Here is an 18,301-nt window from a genome sequence, read left to right on the forward strand (position 1 = left end):
CTCCCTTTGCCTGAATTGTAGTGAGCCATCAGGTTAAACCAATAGTTGGCTCTATTAGAGAGCAGTTGTGTCAGCTGATAGGAATATGGGGTCTTTACTTTTTTAATTCTAGCCGAACCAGTGATGCTCACACCCCATTAATAAATAAAAGAATGAACGCCACATCATTGTCAGAAAGATTCAGAACACGTTAGTAAATGTCGGAGCTCACTTGGTCACACTCAACCTCATAAGTATGCAATAAGCAGCGTTTATTATTATCTTTAACATCTCATTTGCATTTCAACCCGGAATGAGAGATTGGCAGTATGTGCAAAAAAAAAGATGTAGTTGCAGAAGTTTCAACACTCGGAGCTCAATAAAAGCCAGGAGCGCAATGCTGCCAACTGTTTCAATTACAGTACAGGCAGCGCCCTTTTGCCAGGACTTTCTATTTGTCTTCAAGATGGTGCTAGACCGTAAACGTCACATCCGTCAGAATACGGGCTTCTTTCCTGTCTCGTCACCATGGTATTGTGAGGTGATTGTCTGCGGTGAGTTTCTGTCAGAATGAGCAATACTTGGGTCGATTTGGGTTGCGCGATTTATCTTTACAGTGCAACTGACATTTCTTCAGAGAAAGTATCATGAGCGGGAAATGAAGGTGGGATCAGTGTGTTGGGCTGGGTTTGGGACCCCGATGGATGCTGCGAATAAAATCACCTGAGAAACTATCTGATACAGATATTGGGGGAATTAGGTTGAGCTCAGGAATCAGAATGGAGCACACCGTGCATCTTGGTGTCTCATCGAAAATATAAAAGCGAAGCGTAAATTTTGCGCTCCGCTGAAAGTGGGGGCTGCATTATGTCTTGTATCGGTTGGTAAACGCAGATTAAGCTGCATGAACCAGTGTCAGCATCAATGCAGCGAGATTGGGTGGAGCTTTCCAGCTGTATCAGTATCTTGATTGAGTAGCTTTTGGCTGTTCTCGACAGTGAAGTTATAATGGTTTAAAATCTATTATGTCAATTAAGTTAGCATTGGAAGTTTCATTCATTCCAAGACCAACTATCCAAAGAATTACATAAGTTTCATTTAAACCACATGAATTGCTCTTATTTAGTATGTTATCATAGCTTGAGATTAATCATTTTTCAGAGAATTTATAATTGGGTAGAAGATTCAGTTCTGTTTGTGTAATCCCAGTGACAGTACGTTAACTATTAAAATAAAATGTGCTTCAAAGTTGTACTCTGAAAAAAATAAATTAGAGGAAGATGTACAGCGTTTGGATAAGGTTGACAAATTTGCCATTCACCTATCGAAATATGACTGGTTGCTCTCTGTCATGGACCAGTCCAAACCCCCTGAAAACATGTCAAGGAGATAGAAAAGCTTGGGGTGTAGGCTTATTTTAAAGGCAAATGGCAGGCAATGTGTGCTAGATGCAATTCAGTTGGCCAAAATACAGGCTTGAAGCAAAACACACTTTATTTACGTATTGTGGTTAAAATACAAGCAAAGTAAAGGGTTGAAAAACTTAACAATAATAGATTATTGGAACAGATGTTATTTAATAATTAAATATAGTGACATCCCATGAACACACCCTTGGCAAAAGCAAAGTCAGTAAAAATAAACTGTCTCACATGCAATTCTAGCAGCAGGAAGAGAACCCCAGCTTTTAGCTGTAACAGAAAGAGGAAGAAGAGCTTCCACATCCAGCTTTAAGACCCCAGCCAGTGCTTCATAAAACTAAAAATAAAATTATGGTTCTGTCGGAGTTAGCCCATTCAGGCTGCTCCTGCGATTCCAACTTTAAAAAGCAACCCAAGTCTCACAAACTGTTCACTTTATTGGCTTGAAGCAGCATGCTCATCACCTCTATCTCAACCTCTCTTCAGAAAAAAAGGACAAAGCACACTTAAAGCCATCGTTTTGTCACATGCTCATTCAAGATTTCAAATGTGGCTCTGTTGCTGACCTTGCACTTGCTTTAAGAACTAAGTTGACCAATCTAACTAGTTGTTAGCTTTTCCAAAAATGTGCTGTGTCACCTGTTAATTTGTATAGTTCCATATTTCTGAGCATTGTCATGATTTTATGTTGATTTCGGTTATTAGTGTCAACATGTGCAGTAAAATGAGTTAAAAAATGTATTTCCCCAGATATTACTCAATGATGAAATCCATTTTGGGTTCCACAATAGCCGCTCAGCTCATGATCTCATTATAGCATAGCTGAGAAACATTGGACAAAAGAGCTGAATTCCACAGTTGAGGTAAGAATGACAGCCCTTAACATTAAGACTGCATTTAACCAAGTGTGACATCAAGGAGTTTGAGCAAAACTGGAATCAATGGATGTCAGCGGGAAAACTCTCTACTGATGGAGCATGCCTGGCCCATAGGAAGATGATTATGGTTGTTGGAGGTCAGTCACCTCAGCTGTAGGATGTCTCTGCAAGAATTAACTCAGGCTAGTGTACTAGGCCCAAGTATCTTCAGCTGCTTCATCTATGATCTTCCTTCCATCGTAAGAGTAGTGATAAGGATGTTCACTGATGTTTGCACAAATATGTAGCACTATTTCTAACTCTGCAGGTACTGAAGCAGTCCCTTTCCAAATGCAACAGGATCTGGACAGTATCCAGGCTGGGGCTAACAAGTGGCAATTAACATTTGCACTACACAAATACGAGGCATTGAACATCACCAATAAGAGATGACCTAATCACCACATCTTGATATTCAATAGTGTTACCATCACTGAATTCTCCATCATAAACTCCTTGACGTTACCATTGACCAGAAACTCAACTTGACTCACCATATAAACACAGTGGCTACAACAGCATGTCAGAGGCTAGGAATACTGCAATGTGTAACTCATCTCCTGACTCCCTAAAACCAATCCACCATCTACAAAGCACAAGTCAGGAATGCGATGGAATTTTCCTCACTCGCTTGGATGAGTGCAGCTCCAACAACAGCCAAAAACCTTGATGCTATCCAAGAAAAGCAGCTTATTTGATTGATACCACATCCACAAGCACCCACTTTGTCCATCACTGACACTTGGTCACATCACTGTATACTATGTACAAGATGCCCTGCAGAAATTTGCCAAAGATCAGACAGCATCTTCCAAACCCATGATCACTTCCAACTAGAAGGACAAGGCTAGTAGATACATGGGAACACCACCTGCAAGTTCCCCTCCCAGCCACTCACCATTCAGACCTCAAAATATATCACCATTTCTTCACTATCACTGGGTCACAATCCTAAAATTCCCTTCCTGATGGCACTTTGGGTTCACCTATAGCACATGGATTGCAGCGGTTTAAGAAGGCCACTCATCACCTCCTCCTCAAGGACAGCTAGAGATGGGCAATAAATACTGGTTCAGCTAGCAACACCTATGTCCTACGAGTGAATAAAACATTTCCCATGTGTCCAATTGTAACCAAGGAAGACCGCTTTCTTTGTGAAATGTATCATTTTATGATACACTCAATCCAGGATTGTTAGGTGGCACCATTTACTTCTGTACCACGATAAGATACACGATGGAGTATTGCAAGTGTTTCAGTAGGTCGCTCAGGATGTTTCTGGGGTCGCTGAACAGCTGCTGTGGGGACAAAGTTAGAGAAAGCAACAAACTGGGATGGATTCCATTCCAGGATTACTGGTGTTTAGCTGCCTTTCAGGGAAGGGGGTCAAGAGCAGTTAGATTGCCTTGAGCTGCTAGAACAAATTCAGGAAGAAGTTCTAGGAATTTGCAGGGGAGGCGGTGATGTAGAGAGAGTCTCACTGGACTAGTATTCCAGATCTCCAGGCTAACATGTTGGAATCCTATCATGAATTTGGAAACTAGAATAAAAGGCCAGCCTATAGGTGACCATGCAATCACTGCTGGTTATTGTAAAATAAAACCTCTGGTTCAAAAATGCTCTTTAAAGAACAAAATGTTCTATCCTTACTTGGTCTTATCTACCTGTGCACAGTTGACTCTTAATGCCCCCACCTCTGGGCAATTAGGGAGAGGCAATAAATTCTGGCAGTGCCCACATCCCATGAACATATTTTTTAAAAGCACTTAACTAAGAATTGGAATCAGAATTCAGAAAACACCCAGGTGTATGACGAAAGTGGAAAGTTCACTGGCTGTATGTTGAGGAAAGATCTGAGGGGCTCAGAAGAGCCAATGAGCTTTAATACTTCACAATAGCTGAGAGAGTGGGGTTTGAAAAACTCGTAGCAGATTTGTTTCATACAACTGAGCAAGATTACGAGCTCAGGGAAAACCAACAGACCTATTTGGCTTGGTGAAACTAGCGTTCAGAGAAGAGCTTGAGTTATACTTGTGAATAAGTACTAGTGTGCAGTTTTGGAGTTGAGATGAGCATAGATACAGGAAAGGAGTGTTATCAACTAGAATAGGCTCAATCATTGAGACTGTCCATAATAGTGACTCATGGAAATAAGTTTAGGCCCAGATCAACAAATGTGATGAATCTTAATCCCTGGTGAAGTTTGGTGAGACTTGCTAACCCACCATGTCCTTAATATATGGGAGAATTGCTGAGAAATCTGTGGGATCTGTCATGGTCCATCTGCTAATTGATGTGTACTGCAGGGGGTTCAATCACAGTCCATTACCCTTGTTTACTGCATATTACTTAAAATCATAAAGTCATACAGCACAGAAACAGACCCTTCAATACAACTAAACCATGCCAAGCATAATCCCAAACTAAACTCCCTCCCGCCCCTAGCTGCTCCTGGCCCATATCTCTCCAAATCTTTCCTATTTATGTATTTATCCAAATGTGTTTTGAATGTTATAATTGTGCCCACATCTGCCACTTCCTCAGGAAGTTAATTCCACATGTGAACCACCCTCTGTGCCCCTTATGTCTGTTTTAAATCTCTCTCCTCTTCGTGAAAACGTACCCCCGACTCTTGAAATTCCCCAATCTTAAGGAAAAGACATGTAACATTTAACCCGATCTATGCCCCTCATGATTTTATAAGGTCACCTCTCAACCTCCTACGCTCCAGTGAAAAAAGTCTCAGCCTATCCAGCCTTTCTTTATAACTCAAACCTTCCATACCCAGCATCCTGGTAAATCTCTTCAGAAACCTCTCCAACTTAATAACTGAACGACCAGAACTGGACACAATACTCCAGAAGAGGCCTCATCAATGTCCTGTACAACCTCAACATGACTCCATCTGCCATTTTTCAGCCTATTGACCTATTTGATTAAGATCCATTTGTAATCTTAGAAAACCTCCAGTCTCTACTATGCAACCAGTTTTGGTGTCCTCATCAAACTTATTAACTGTGCTGTCTATATTCTCACTCAAATCACTTATATAAATGACAAACAAAACAGGTCTCAGAACTAGTCCTTGTGGAACACCACTGGTGACAGTGTTCCAGTCTGTAAAACAACCCCGCCCAGCACGCTGTCTCCTGCAAATTATGTATCCAATTGGCAAGCTCACCCTGAATCCCATGTGACGTAACTTTATTAATTAATCTGCCATGGTGTCAAATAAGCTGTATATGTATTGTAGATTGGATTACTGTTCTAACTGGTATAGTATTGTTGTTTGCTCAAAACTGTGGAATCTTGAGGCTTTATTCACTTATTGAGTCTCCAGAATCTCACATTTTGACTACTTTAAAAATAAAGTTTACTGGTCCATAATCAAATCATAACACAGTTTAATGGTCTCAGCTAAGATCATAGTATAAATTTGCCAGTTTGATGCAGGACCATATTAAAATTTGGAGGATTCATCTGGGATTATATCACTCACTCACATGGTTTTCCTGAACTACAAAATGTCCATCAATATTAATTAAAATACCCTCTTTCTGCAGCTCCACACATTAGTAATGTGTCTTCAGATGTTTATAGCAACAGACATGATATTTTGTTTATCCAAGTAGCATTCATTTGCAACTTTCTGATTAATTGCCTTGAATACCTGTTGCCAGTGCAATGAAGAACTATTCAATAGAATGTGTTGGTCTGTTAATGGTATTTTTAAGTCTATTTATCCAAGAAGTATGCTTCAAAATATTTAGATGATTGAGCCTTTTACTACATAAGTAAACACTGGGTAATACTAGCATATCTTTTAAGCATTTCCATAGATTTAAATGGTTATTCATATTTTACAGACTACTTTTTAATTTTGTTTTATCCCTTTAGATTCTCCTAGGGTTATGCCTCTACTCTTCCCTGACCTTTCTTCAAGTCACAGAAATGTGAGTTGTCTAAAAAAAGCTTAATTATCTGACTGTTCCTTCATTTTGGGGTGTGACTGGCATTTCTTCAATAGTTGACTGTGATACTATGTTTAATGTTGCCATGTAGCACTTTAATGATCACTAAGGGGCAATTGTCTAAAATAAACAAACATCTTGGAAACTTGCTTGTGATGACAATGTTTAAGAGTAGGTTCCTTGTATATTTTCTCGATGTGGAGGAGCTGGTGTTGGATTGGTGTGGACAAAGTTAAAAACCACACAAGAGCAGGACCAACCTAGGTTTGTTCAATATATCATTTCAGTTGCATGACACAGTAATCTTTTGCTATAAATTCTGTACCTTATGGTCCTCCTGCACAGCTTCCTGATGAAGGAGCAGTGTTCCAAAAGCTAGTGCTTCCAAATAAACCTGTTGGACTATAACTTAGTGTTGTATGTTTTCTCAGTCATATTCAATATAAACAATTTAGTAAAGTAAGTAATTGAAGTTTTACAAACTCCATAGTCTCTAATAGTTTTTTTAAAATACTTAAGCTTCAAGTTAATAGCTGCTTATAATCTGGCATTCTCAATAATTTTGTGGGATTTTGGAGATCAGTTAGTGCACAAGTTACTGCAATTGTTTCTAAGCATAAATGCTTTGCATATTCGTCCCAGTAATCTGGGCCGTCTTTGATTCCTTACTTTGATCTCAAAGTGCGCAGGCTTGCTGTTAGGCAAACTGCAGAACAGATCACATGAGCCCCTTAATTTTACCTTAAAGACACAGTCCCAAAACATAACAATATTGTAAACCTAATAATTGTAACATAGAGTTATAGAGATGTACAGCATGGAAACAGACCCTTCGGTCCAACCCTTCCATGCCGACCAGATATCCCAACCCAATCTAGTCACACCTGCCAGCGCCCGGCCCATATCCCTCCAAACCCTTCCTATTCATATACCCATCCAAATGGAGGGGGTGGGGGCAGAGAAGTCGGGAAGAAGATTGCAGATCAAGAGGGTGGTGCTGAATCCGGGGATTGGGACTGAGATAAGGTGGGGGGAGGGGAAATGAGGAAGCCGGAGAAATCTATATTCATCCCGTGTGTTTGGAGGGTTCCTAGGCAGAAGATGAGGCGCTCTTCCTCCAGGGGTCGTGTGGTCAGGGTCTAGCGATGGAGGAGGCCAAGGAGCTGCATGTCCTTGGTGGAGTGGGAGGGGGAGTTAGTGTTGCAATTGTACCAGCCTCCACCACATCCTCTGGCAGCTCATATAGGTCAGACTAAATTTTTTTAAAAGTAAGTAAACGTTCCTATAATTTCCTTTTAAAATGTTTGCTTGCACAAAATCTGGATAATTTAAGTAAAATATTTCTATTTTGATAACCTTGTTTTTACTAAATGTATCACGATTTGACTGAAGATTTAAATTGTATTCGGCTATTGAAAGTAAGAAATGTGTTTGTGAGAAAAATGTACAGAATATTTTGTCTTTGCAGATTTGAAACGTGAACCAATTCAATCATGGATTCAGTTTCTAGGATTTCTTTCAATGGAATGGCGGAAAGAAGGCTAGTCTTTATACGGTCTGAGAACCACGGCGAGCAGGTTTTGAATACACTTCAGAACTTCCGGGAGCAAAACATGTTCTTTGACTTCACTATATTTGTCAAAGAAGAAAAGTTTCAATGTCATAGGTGCATTCTTGCTGCATGCAGTGATTTCTTCAGGTACTATCAATTAACTGGGTAGCTTTTAGATATTGTTTGTATTGTCAACTGTAAAACAGTATGCATCTCTGAATCCCTTTGGTTCAATAACATTATAGCAAATATTGTAAGTGAATGTATGTTTGTGATGTAATGTATAAACTGCGGGATAATTTAGAGTTGCCATAACCAGCTAATTGAAGTAGTGCTGCGCTGTCATTGATTTAATATAGGAGAAAACGAGAACTGTAGATGCTGGAGATTAAAGTTGAGAGTGTGGTTCCCGCAAAGCACAGCAGGTCAGGCAGCATCTGAGGAGCAGGAGAGTCGATGTTTTGGGCAAAAGCCCTTCATCAGGAATGGCTTTTGCCTGAAACGTCGACTCTCCTGCTCCTCAGATGCTGCCTGACTTGCTGTTTTTTTTCTACCACCACACTCTCGACATCAATTTAGTGTAGTAGATAAAGGAGCTTCTTCTGGCTATTTCTGCTGCACTTTGCATTCTCAGTGGATTTGGATGATGCCTGGAGTTACATATTTCCTCTTGATGACAATGGTTTCAATAAGCAGCATTTGCCCCTTAGCATATAGAAACTACCTTTTTTGTAACCTGCGTTTGTAAAATTGCATACCTGAAGGAACATCAGGCATTCTATTTACTTAGATTTATTTTCTGACATTCCACTAGCTTTGTTATGAATCATAAAAGGCTACCAAATATCAAAAGTACAATTTAAAATGCTCAGCAAATTAAGTTTATTATCAGTCTTCCTCTTTACAAGAACGTCCAATTGAAGAAGTGTTTTGCCTTGGACTGAAGCATTACTCTGGCAAATTCAGGTCTGAATGTTTGCTGTAAGTTGGGGGCTCTGCAAGTCCAATCGGGGAGAAAATGCCCCAAAAGTTGGGATTTTCTTTCAGGGTGGAGGGGTTCTCAGGGAGTTTGATTACATGACCCTGGAACATGTGAAGCTGGTGCTAGTGTGCAGACAAAGTAGCTCTCACTCCTCGCATTCCTAAAAACCATACACATGTGCCTCCTCACCCCCTCCCCCACCCACCCAATGACCCTTCGTAGCCTCAGAGCCATCCTATACCCTTCTTCCCATATAGTTCCTCATATCTCCCATATCAAACTGTGCCTTGTATCTACTCCCTTTGTCTTTCATATCCTATGTTACTGGCAATCTATGCCTTCCCCCCCCACCCCCCCGGCCCCCATCACGATTTGCCCTTACATGTGTGCAATTCTGATCTCCCTGCTGTAGGAAGGATGTTGTGAAAATTGAAAATCGGAAAAGATTGACAAGGATGTTGCCAGGGTTGGAGGGTTTGAGCTATTGGAAGAGGTTGAATAGGCTGAAGCATCGGAGGCTGAGGGGTGATCTTATAGGGTTTTATAAAGTCATTAGGGGCATAGATAGGTTGAGTAGCCAAGGTATTTTCTCTAGGGTGGGGGAGTCCAAAACTAGAGGCCATAGGTTTAAGATGAAAGGGAAAAGATTTAAAAGAGACCTTAGAGGCAATCTTTTCATGCAGAAGGTGGTGCATGTACGAAATTAGCCGGCAGAGGAAGTGGTGGAGGCTGGTGAAATTACAACATTTAAAAGGCATCTAGATAGGTATATGAATAAGAAAGGTTTCGAAGGATATGGACCAATTTCTGGCAAATGGGACTAGCTTAATTTAGGATATCTGGTCGGCATGGATGAGTTTGACAAAAGGGTCTGTTTCCATGCTGTACAGCTCTGATTCATTCAGTATCCACTGAGGACAGAGCTCATGTTCCATACTGAGATTAAATAAAGTTCTTTGTGACTATTGCAGATTTTATTTTTTTAAAACAAAACATTTCCATTTGTAGAAATCTATTTCTGTGTTCCTTCAACTATATATTCCTATAACAACAGACAATTCATTCAAGTGCATAATCGCTCATTAAAAAGAACCTTTCAAATTAATGGCTCCATTTCGAATTGTCCATAAGCACTTGGAGGTGTGAATCAAACTCTTGAAATGACAGCACCCATCTGTGATTTTTGGAAAGTTGTGACAGCAATTATGCAGCACTAATCTAGTAATGGAAATCCCCAGTCTTGTGTCACAGAGTGAACCAGCAGACATTGATTTTCCTTTACCTGACATGTTTGTCCAAATAGTTCAAGGGAAGAGTTTTAAATGATTTGACAGTTTCTTTTCACTGTTCCTCTTAACACTTGTGATAGTTGCAATGAACTTCACACTTCCAGTGATTTTATGCACATTTACACATGTCCATGCCAACTTTTAACAATTCCAAAGGACTTAAAGATAGGTGAGAGACAGATAAAATTGATGAGACAGGAAGGCTGCAGAGGGACTTGGACAGAGTAGGAGAGTGGGCAAAGAAGTGACAGATGGAATACAATATGGGAAAGTGTGAAGTTATGTACTTTGGTAGGAAGTATAGAATAGTACAACACAGGAACAAGCCCTTTGGCTCACAATGTCTCTGCTGACCATGATTACATTCTACACTAATTCTAATTGCAGTGCATAGTCTGTATCCCTCTATTTCCTGCCTGTTCATGTGTCTGTCTGAATGCCTGTTAAACCTTGCTATTGTATCTGCTTCTACCACCTCCTCTGGCAATGTGTTACCCTCTGTGTAAAAATAGCCTGCCTTGCGTATCTCCTTTAAACTCTTCCCCTCACCTTGGGGGAAAAAGATGCCAACTATCCATCCTATCCATGCCTCTTATAATTTTATATAATTCCATCAAGAAACTCTTCAACCTCTTAAGCTATAGTGAAAACAATCCAGGTTTGTCCAACCTTCTGTTATGGCTAACACATTGCAATCCAGGCAACATCCTGATAAACCTCTTCTACACCCTCTGCAGTGTCCTCATCCTTGACGATCAGAACTGCACACAATACGGCCAAATCTGGCCTAACTAGAGTTTCATACAGCTATAATATGACTTGCCAACTTATATACTCAGTGCCCTGACTGATGGAGGCAAGCCTCCTGTACCCCTTCATTACCACCTTATCCATTGTGTTGTCACTTTCAGAGTGACACTCCAAGATCTCACTGTACATCAATGCTCCTAAGGGTCCTGCCATTTACTGTATACTTTCCTCTTGCATTTGACCCTCAAAATGCATCACCTCAAATTTGTCTGAATTACACTCCATCAATTTCTCCATTCGCCAACCGATCTGTATCCTTTGGCAACCTTCCTCACTAACCATAGCTCCATCAATTTCCATGTCGTCTGCAAACTTATGAATCTGACCACTGACATTTTCATCCAAATCATCTTTTTATATTACAAACAGAGGTCCCAGAACTGATCGTTATGGAACACACTGGCACAGAGCTCCAGCCATAAAAACATCCCTCCACAAGTAACCTCTGTCTCTATGACCAAGCCAATTTTGTATGCAACTTAGCAATTCACCATGGATTCCATGTGATTTGATCTTCTAGACCAGCCTACCATAAATGACCTATCAAATGTTTTAGTAAAATCCATGTAGGCAACATTGATTGCCTTGCCCTCATCAATTATGTTCGTCTCTTTCTCAAAGTACTCCATTGCATTTATGAAGCAAGACACCCCCCTCCACACAAAGCCATGCTGGCTATCCCTAATAAGTCCATTATTTTGCCCAATACAAGTGAATGGAGGCATAAGCTTTTTCTAAATGGGGAAAGCTTTTGAAATCTGAAGCACAAAGAGATTTAAGTGTCCTCGTTCAGGATTCTGTTAAGGTTAATATGCAGGTTCATTTAGCAGTTAGGAGGGCAAATGCAATTTTAACATTCATTTCAAAGGACCTGGAATACCAGAGCAGAGATGTACTGTTGAAACTGTATCAGGCTCTGGTCAGACCATATTTGGCATACTGTGAGCAATTTTGGGTCCATAACTTTGAAAGGATGTGCTGGCCTTTGATGGGGTCCAGAGGACTTTTACAAGAATAATACGGGGAATGAAGGGCAAGCCATGTATGGAGTGGTTGGGAACTCTGGGTCTGTATTCAATGGAGTTTAAAAGGATGTGGGGAGAGTCTCGTTAAAACTTAGAGTATTGAGAGACCTAGCTAGAGGGGACACGGAACGTATATTTCCACTGCTAGGAGAGATGAGGAATCAAGGGCACACCCTCAGAGTGAAGAGACAACCCTTTCAGAATGGGGATGAGGAGAAATTTCTTCAACCAGAAAGTGGAACTCATTACCACATGAGGCTGTGGAGGCCAAGTCATCAAGTGTATCTCAGACAAAAATAGATAGATTATTGATTAGTAAAATGATCAAAGGTTATGGGAAGAAGGCAGGACAATGGGGTAGAGAAACATTGATCCATGACGGAATGACAAAGCAGACTAATTCTGCTCCGATATCTTATGGTCTTACGTACACCTGCTGTCTCCCAAAATGTACATGACTTCTCCCAAAGGCAGCTTACTTTTCCCATATCTGGGGCCATATCTGAAGGTATACCATACGGCTGCTAAGGGATACCCTTGCTATCCAAATGAACCCACAAAAGTCAGATCTGCTGCTACCAGACCTAATCCGTACGCATTGTGTTTTACCCATCTGGGTCATCAAAATCAGCCATACTGGACTTCTGTGAGCAGCTGACTCAGTGAAATGTAGATGCACAAAATATGGTATGCCTCTGTGAACGTGGTAGGTGCTGTAATTGGGAGACGGGCTTATGATTTTTGGACTCTTCTGCCATTTTCATGCTGTTAGAATCCAGGACCAAATCTCTTCACAATTTGGTTTTAAGAAAGCAATTACTTGGACATAGAGCAAGATTTGAAAGAAACCTTATTCTTTAAGATGGAAGTTTTCAATCTTGTTTATTAATTTTGAAATATTAAAGTGAACTTCATAAAATTGCTATCCATTAAGTAGTTGATGATGTGAATACCTTATGCGAATGTGGGGTAGTTAAAAATCATGTTACTTTCAAAAGGAAAGTGTGCAGGATACAGTTGACTGTAAACAAATTCATCTAATCATTTGCCAGTAGTGGTATTGTAATGTAATTAACTACATGTAGAATAGTGAGATATAATCAGAGGGTGTTTAGCACTAAATCTGACAGCTTTATGCTGACTCTTCTCCACAAACTAGCTCAAGTCCATTTTCACTTTATCATTTGATCTCTAGCCCTTTAATAATCACAGATTTTCTATTAATTAAGAAATTACCTCTGCAGCAACAAAGGTTTGATGCACAGAATTTCACATTCTAAGTATTTTATATTTGTAAAACAAATTGCTCGTAATTCTGCTTTTGTGATTATATTATGTTTGCACTGTCTAGTTCCTGTCTGTCTAACCTATTATGAGTGACAAGTTTCTTAATTGTAATGATATTTGCATAATGACATATTCCTGTTGTCTGCAGTTGGGTCTTTCTTTAACAATACTCTTAATCTGCTCCCAGTACTTAATCATTTATAAAATCTAAAATCTGATAGGGAAGCACAAGTTTATTGTCAGTTAGCATTCTGAATTGAGTTTTACCTTGGATTCCATGTCAATCTCTTAAACTGTGTGTTTGACTCCCTTTTTATAGATGTTAATTCGCACTGCCTTAGATTTGCACACTTGATTGTAACCTATGAATGCAATGATCAAATTCCCTTCTCAACTTCCCTCATCAATTAGTCTTAAGTACATTTATTCCTTTAACTTCTCTGGAGGTGAACCAAGCTAGTAGCATGTGAGGTCATTTGGTTTGGCTTGTAACCACTTTATTCCATTGCGGACAAAATGTTCAGAATTCTGTGTGCAACAGGTATATAAGAGCAAGAGTTGGTCATTCAGCCCATCATGCTTGCTCTGCTATTTTTTATGATAATGGCTGATCGAACACTCAATGGTTTTTACCAAACTATCTTTATAACCTTTACACCATTGATAATCAGAAATCTATCAATTGCTATTTTAAATATACTCAAAGACTGTAGATATGCTCAAACATTCACCACCCTCTCAATTAAAAAAAAACTGATCATCTCAGCATTAAATGCCATATATTTATTTTCAAATTCTGCCTCCTGATTGTGGACTCTCCAACCGGGGGAAGCGTCTTGCCTGCATCTACCATATGTGTCCCTTTATGTATTTTGTACATTTTAGTGAAATCACCTTTCATCCTTCTAAACCCTAGAGATTACAGACCCAGTTTACCTAATCTATCTTCATAGGTCAGATACGCAATCCTGGGAACAAGTTTGGCAAACCTTTTTTTCACTCCCTCTGTGCCAATAATATCTTTCCTGAGTTAAGGAGACCAAAATTGGTCACAGGTGTGGTCTAACCAATTTTCTTTACAATTAAAACAATACTTCACTACTCACATGCCCAAATGGTCTCTCGATCAAGGCTAACATTCTATCAGCCTTCTTAATAGTTTGCTGCATCTGCACATTAGCCTTCAGGGACTTATTGACAAGGATACCCAAGTCTCTTTACACATCTACACTTTCCATCATCTCACCATTTAAAGAAAACTGCACATTTGTTCATCCAACCAAATTGGATAGCCTCATATTTTACTATTATTAAATGGCATCATATTCAATGAATGCAAACATAAATGTTGTGGATAAATCACTACAAGTTACCTTTAATTCAGCTACTTATTAATAAGTAGTGAAACAATTATTTAAACGTTATTACATATAGCAATCAAAATAAAACCCTTAGTGTAGGCAAGTTAAGCCTCACAATTTAGCTATTACCTGATTAATGGTGAAATCTGGCCAGGACTTCTTCAGCAGTGTCTGTCTCTGGAAGTGTCCAGGGTTTGATCCTTATGCAATGTTTTTCTTAAAAGTTCTCTGGTGCAGTTCCGGTCTTATACAGATTTTCATCCTTCAGATCTGTGATAAGATATGTTGATGATGCTTTTAAAGTCCTTTCATCCAAGTTACTGTAGGTTTGTAGCTTGCCTTCATATTTGAAGTAGATCCTTTATTCCTTTTTACGTGGCTTAACAGTCTGTGTGAAAACAAAGCTTTCCTGTAGTTAGCTCTTTAAATTCTTCTGTGGGGCAATCATTTGTCCTTTGCGAGAATAAAGCATTCAGTTTATTAAACATGTGTCAAAGCAGCTTTGTCCATGTAGCCTCTATTCTTTCTTTTAGACATGGCTAATTCCTTTCAATTCCTGTATATGTTTGCCCTTGTTTTTAATAGTTTATTCCAGTCAAAATTATTACTGCTGCTTTTGAATATTACAGTTTATCTTTGATTCATGAACAGTTATTAAAGTTTTTACATCTGTAACATCACACAAAGTAATATTTTAGTTTCTCTGCCATTTCTCTATTCTCCCATTATAAGTTTTCCGGACACTGCTTTTAATAGACTCACATTCACCCTTGACACACGTTTTTACATACCTGTTGATACTTTTACAGCCCATTTTTATGGATTTTACTTGATTGCATTCGTATCCTAATCTTCCCTTCCTTAATTTTGTTGGTCCTCCTTTGCTGTATTGTAGAATCTATCCAGTCTTCAGATTTTATACTATTTACTACTCCAACTTTATAAGCTTTTCTTATAATCTGATGCAATCCTTAACCTCCTATAACAGCCGCAGTTGACTTTTTGAATTTTTGCAGTTTGGAGCAATGTGTAGTTACTGTTCATTGCCCATATACACTTGTATATTTTAACGTATTTTCCAATTCAGCTCATCTGCACTTCATGCTTGAATAATTTTCCATATTTTAACACTTTTCCTTCAAGTTTAATGACCTTATCTTCAAAAGTAATGCAAAAGGATCTTTTATGACAAGATTATTAGTTTGTATTACGTAATTCTCAAACTAAAATAGCCTGTCTCTCGGCAGCTTTTGACATTTACCTGATATAGCCAGAACAGTTTTGTTTGCGTACTATTATAGTAGTAAATGGAATACACATTTTATTTACCCACTTAAAGATATCTTAAGTTATGATAGTCTTTCTGCCCACCTTCTTCGACACTGCAGTCTTACAACCACCTTCACTGACCACATGTATCTTATGTCAGATTGTATTAAACCACTCTTTAGAGATAAGCAAAAATAAGACATTTTTCATCATCAAAGAATGGGATGTGACTGGAAGATTAAATAATAGTTCATGATTGTAAGGTCAGAAGCGGACATGTTTGCTGATGATTGCACAATGTTCAGCATGATTCATGACTTATCAGGTACTGAAATAGTCCATTCCCAAATAATTCAGGTTTTGACTGACAAGTAGCAAGAACCATTTGCTTCACAGCCAGGCAATGGTAATCTCTAATGAGAGAGAAAATAACCATTGTCTCTTGACATTCAATGGCATCATTACTGAATTCCCCCAGTTACCAGCATCCATGGCATTACTATTGCGCAGAAACTGAATAAGACTAGCCATGTAAAAACGGTGGCTGTAAGAACAGATCAAAGGCTAAGAATACTGTAGTGAGTTACTCACCATCTGACTTCCCAAGCTTGTCCACCACCTATAAGGCGCGTCAGGAATACTCCCCACTTGCCTGGATAAGTGCAGCTCTTACAGCTCTCAAGAAGAACATTCTATGCTGCAGACTTCAATGATCATCCAGGACAAAGTAGCCCACTTGTTTGACATCACAAAAATTCAGTCCCTCCAACACTAATGCAAAGTGACAGCAGTTTGTGCCATCCACAAAATGCACTGCAGAAATTTACCATTGCACCTTTCAAATCAAGGATCACTCACACTTGGAAAGGCAGCAGTTACTAGGGAAAGCTACCAATTGCAAGTTTCCCTCAAAGACACTATTGCTGTTCCTTCACCATCACTGGGTCAGAATTCTGGAACATCCTCCAAAACGACGTTATGGATATATCTTCATCATATAGACTGCAGTGGTATTAGAATCCGTTCACCACCATCTTCTCAAGGCAGAAGTGGGTACTGCAGATGCTGGAAATCAGAGTCTAGATTAGACTCCAACACCACTCTAATCTAGACCTCCACCATCTCCTCAAGAGGAACAAGAGACAGGCAATTAGTGATGGCCCAGCCTGCATTGCTCACATCCCGTTAATTAATTGAAAGAAGAAAATAGAATTCTTTAAAACAAGCACCTAACCTACATTTAAAGCTCCTCTAAACAATACAGGATTGGCAACTCATGTTGCATTCTGGTCCCACAAAATATTTTTAGGCAATATTCTAAATAAAGCTCGTTCTCAAATGTATTTGGAACAGGTACAAGAAGTGCAGGATTGCAATCATCTTTGTTGTACTTGCTTCAGACTGCCCATTTGCTCAGGTTAAAGTAAAAGCATATGTAGGTGCTATGAATTAAGTGAAGAACAATTGCTATTGTACAGAGGTGATTGTGTAACGGCTACTATATATCATTATCTGTTTAATCGGTATTGGTATATTTGTGTGGAAATTCCTTGTGTGGGGGACATGGTACATTTTTATTTCTTGAAAATTGACCAAACTCCTTGATCACTTGTAAGATGACAGATAGTAACAGTATGACAAGTAGTGAATTAATATGACTGTTCCCATATAGTGTCAACATGCGGCATTATTTTGTGCAGAGTCCCAACAGCCTGTCTTCCATGGAGAGGTGAATTTGTCTTCATGGCTACTACTACCACAAGCTTTTGTAACAGGTGAAAACAAGGTGGCAGAATGAGGCTCCTTGTGAGATCCCATAATGAAAAAGAAATGCAAGGGAGGTGTTTGCTGCAGAAGTTGTGTATGAAGAGATGGATGTGTCAACAGTTGTCATTCTGTCAAGCTTTTGAAGCACAAAGTCCCATTATACGTGATAGAAAACATTTCTGGACATCCATAAAAAGAAGCAAGGGCTTTTGCATCAATAATTATGTGACTTTAGCAAGGCCTTCAGCAAGGTACAATGGTAGACTGATTAGTAAGGTTAGATCACACGGATTCCAGGGAGAGCTAGACAATTGGATACAAAATTGATGGGACAGTAGGTGACAGAGGATAGTGGTAGAGGCTTGTGTCTGTGGCCTGTGACCAGTGGCGTGATGCCAGGATCAGTGCTGGGTCCACTGTTGTTCGTCATTTATAGAAACAATTTGGATGAGAATACAGGAGGCATGGTTAGTAAGTTTGTGGATGACACCAAAATTGGTGGTATGGTGAACAGTGAAAAAGGTCATCTAAGAGAACAATAGGATGTTGATCAACTCAGCCAATGGGCTTAGGAATGACAGGTGGAGTTTATGCAGATAGATGTGTGCTGTTGCATTTTGGTAAGACAAGCCAGGGCACGACTTACACAGTTAATGGTGGAGCCTTGGGGA

General features: G+C 39.5%; 1 protein-coding gene across 2 annotated transcripts in view; it reads left to right on the top strand.

Moving 5' to 3' along the window:
• The first annotated feature begins 430 nt into the window (after window positions 1-430).
• kbtbd3 (kelch repeat and BTB (POZ) domain containing 3) overlaps window positions 431-18,301 on the top strand; it is a 28,954-nt gene continuing 11,083 nt past the window's right edge. The window contains exons 1-4 of one of the 2 annotated variants that reach the window (XM_043691837.1): window positions 486-533; window positions 2,151-2,263; window positions 6,215-6,270; window positions 7,757-7,987. In XM_043691837.1, coding sequence (XP_043547772.1) covers window positions 7,782-7,987 — 206 coding nt within the window. In that variant the 5' untranslated portion in view covers window positions 486-533; window positions 2,151-2,263; window positions 6,215-6,270; window positions 7,757-7,781. Of the gene's footprint in view, window positions 534-2,150; window positions 2,264-6,214; window positions 6,271-7,756; window positions 7,988-18,301 lie in introns of both variants that reach the window. The other variant, XM_043691838.1, reaches the window with a different exon arrangement.

Source organism: Chiloscyllium plagiosum, chromosome 6 (assembly GCF_004010195.1).
Source record: "Chiloscyllium plagiosum isolate BGI_BamShark_2017 chromosome 6, ASM401019v2, whole genome shotgun sequence".
In the NCBI taxonomy this organism is placed as follows: Eukaryota; Metazoa; Chordata; class Chondrichthyes; order Orectolobiformes; family Hemiscylliidae; genus Chiloscyllium; species Chiloscyllium plagiosum.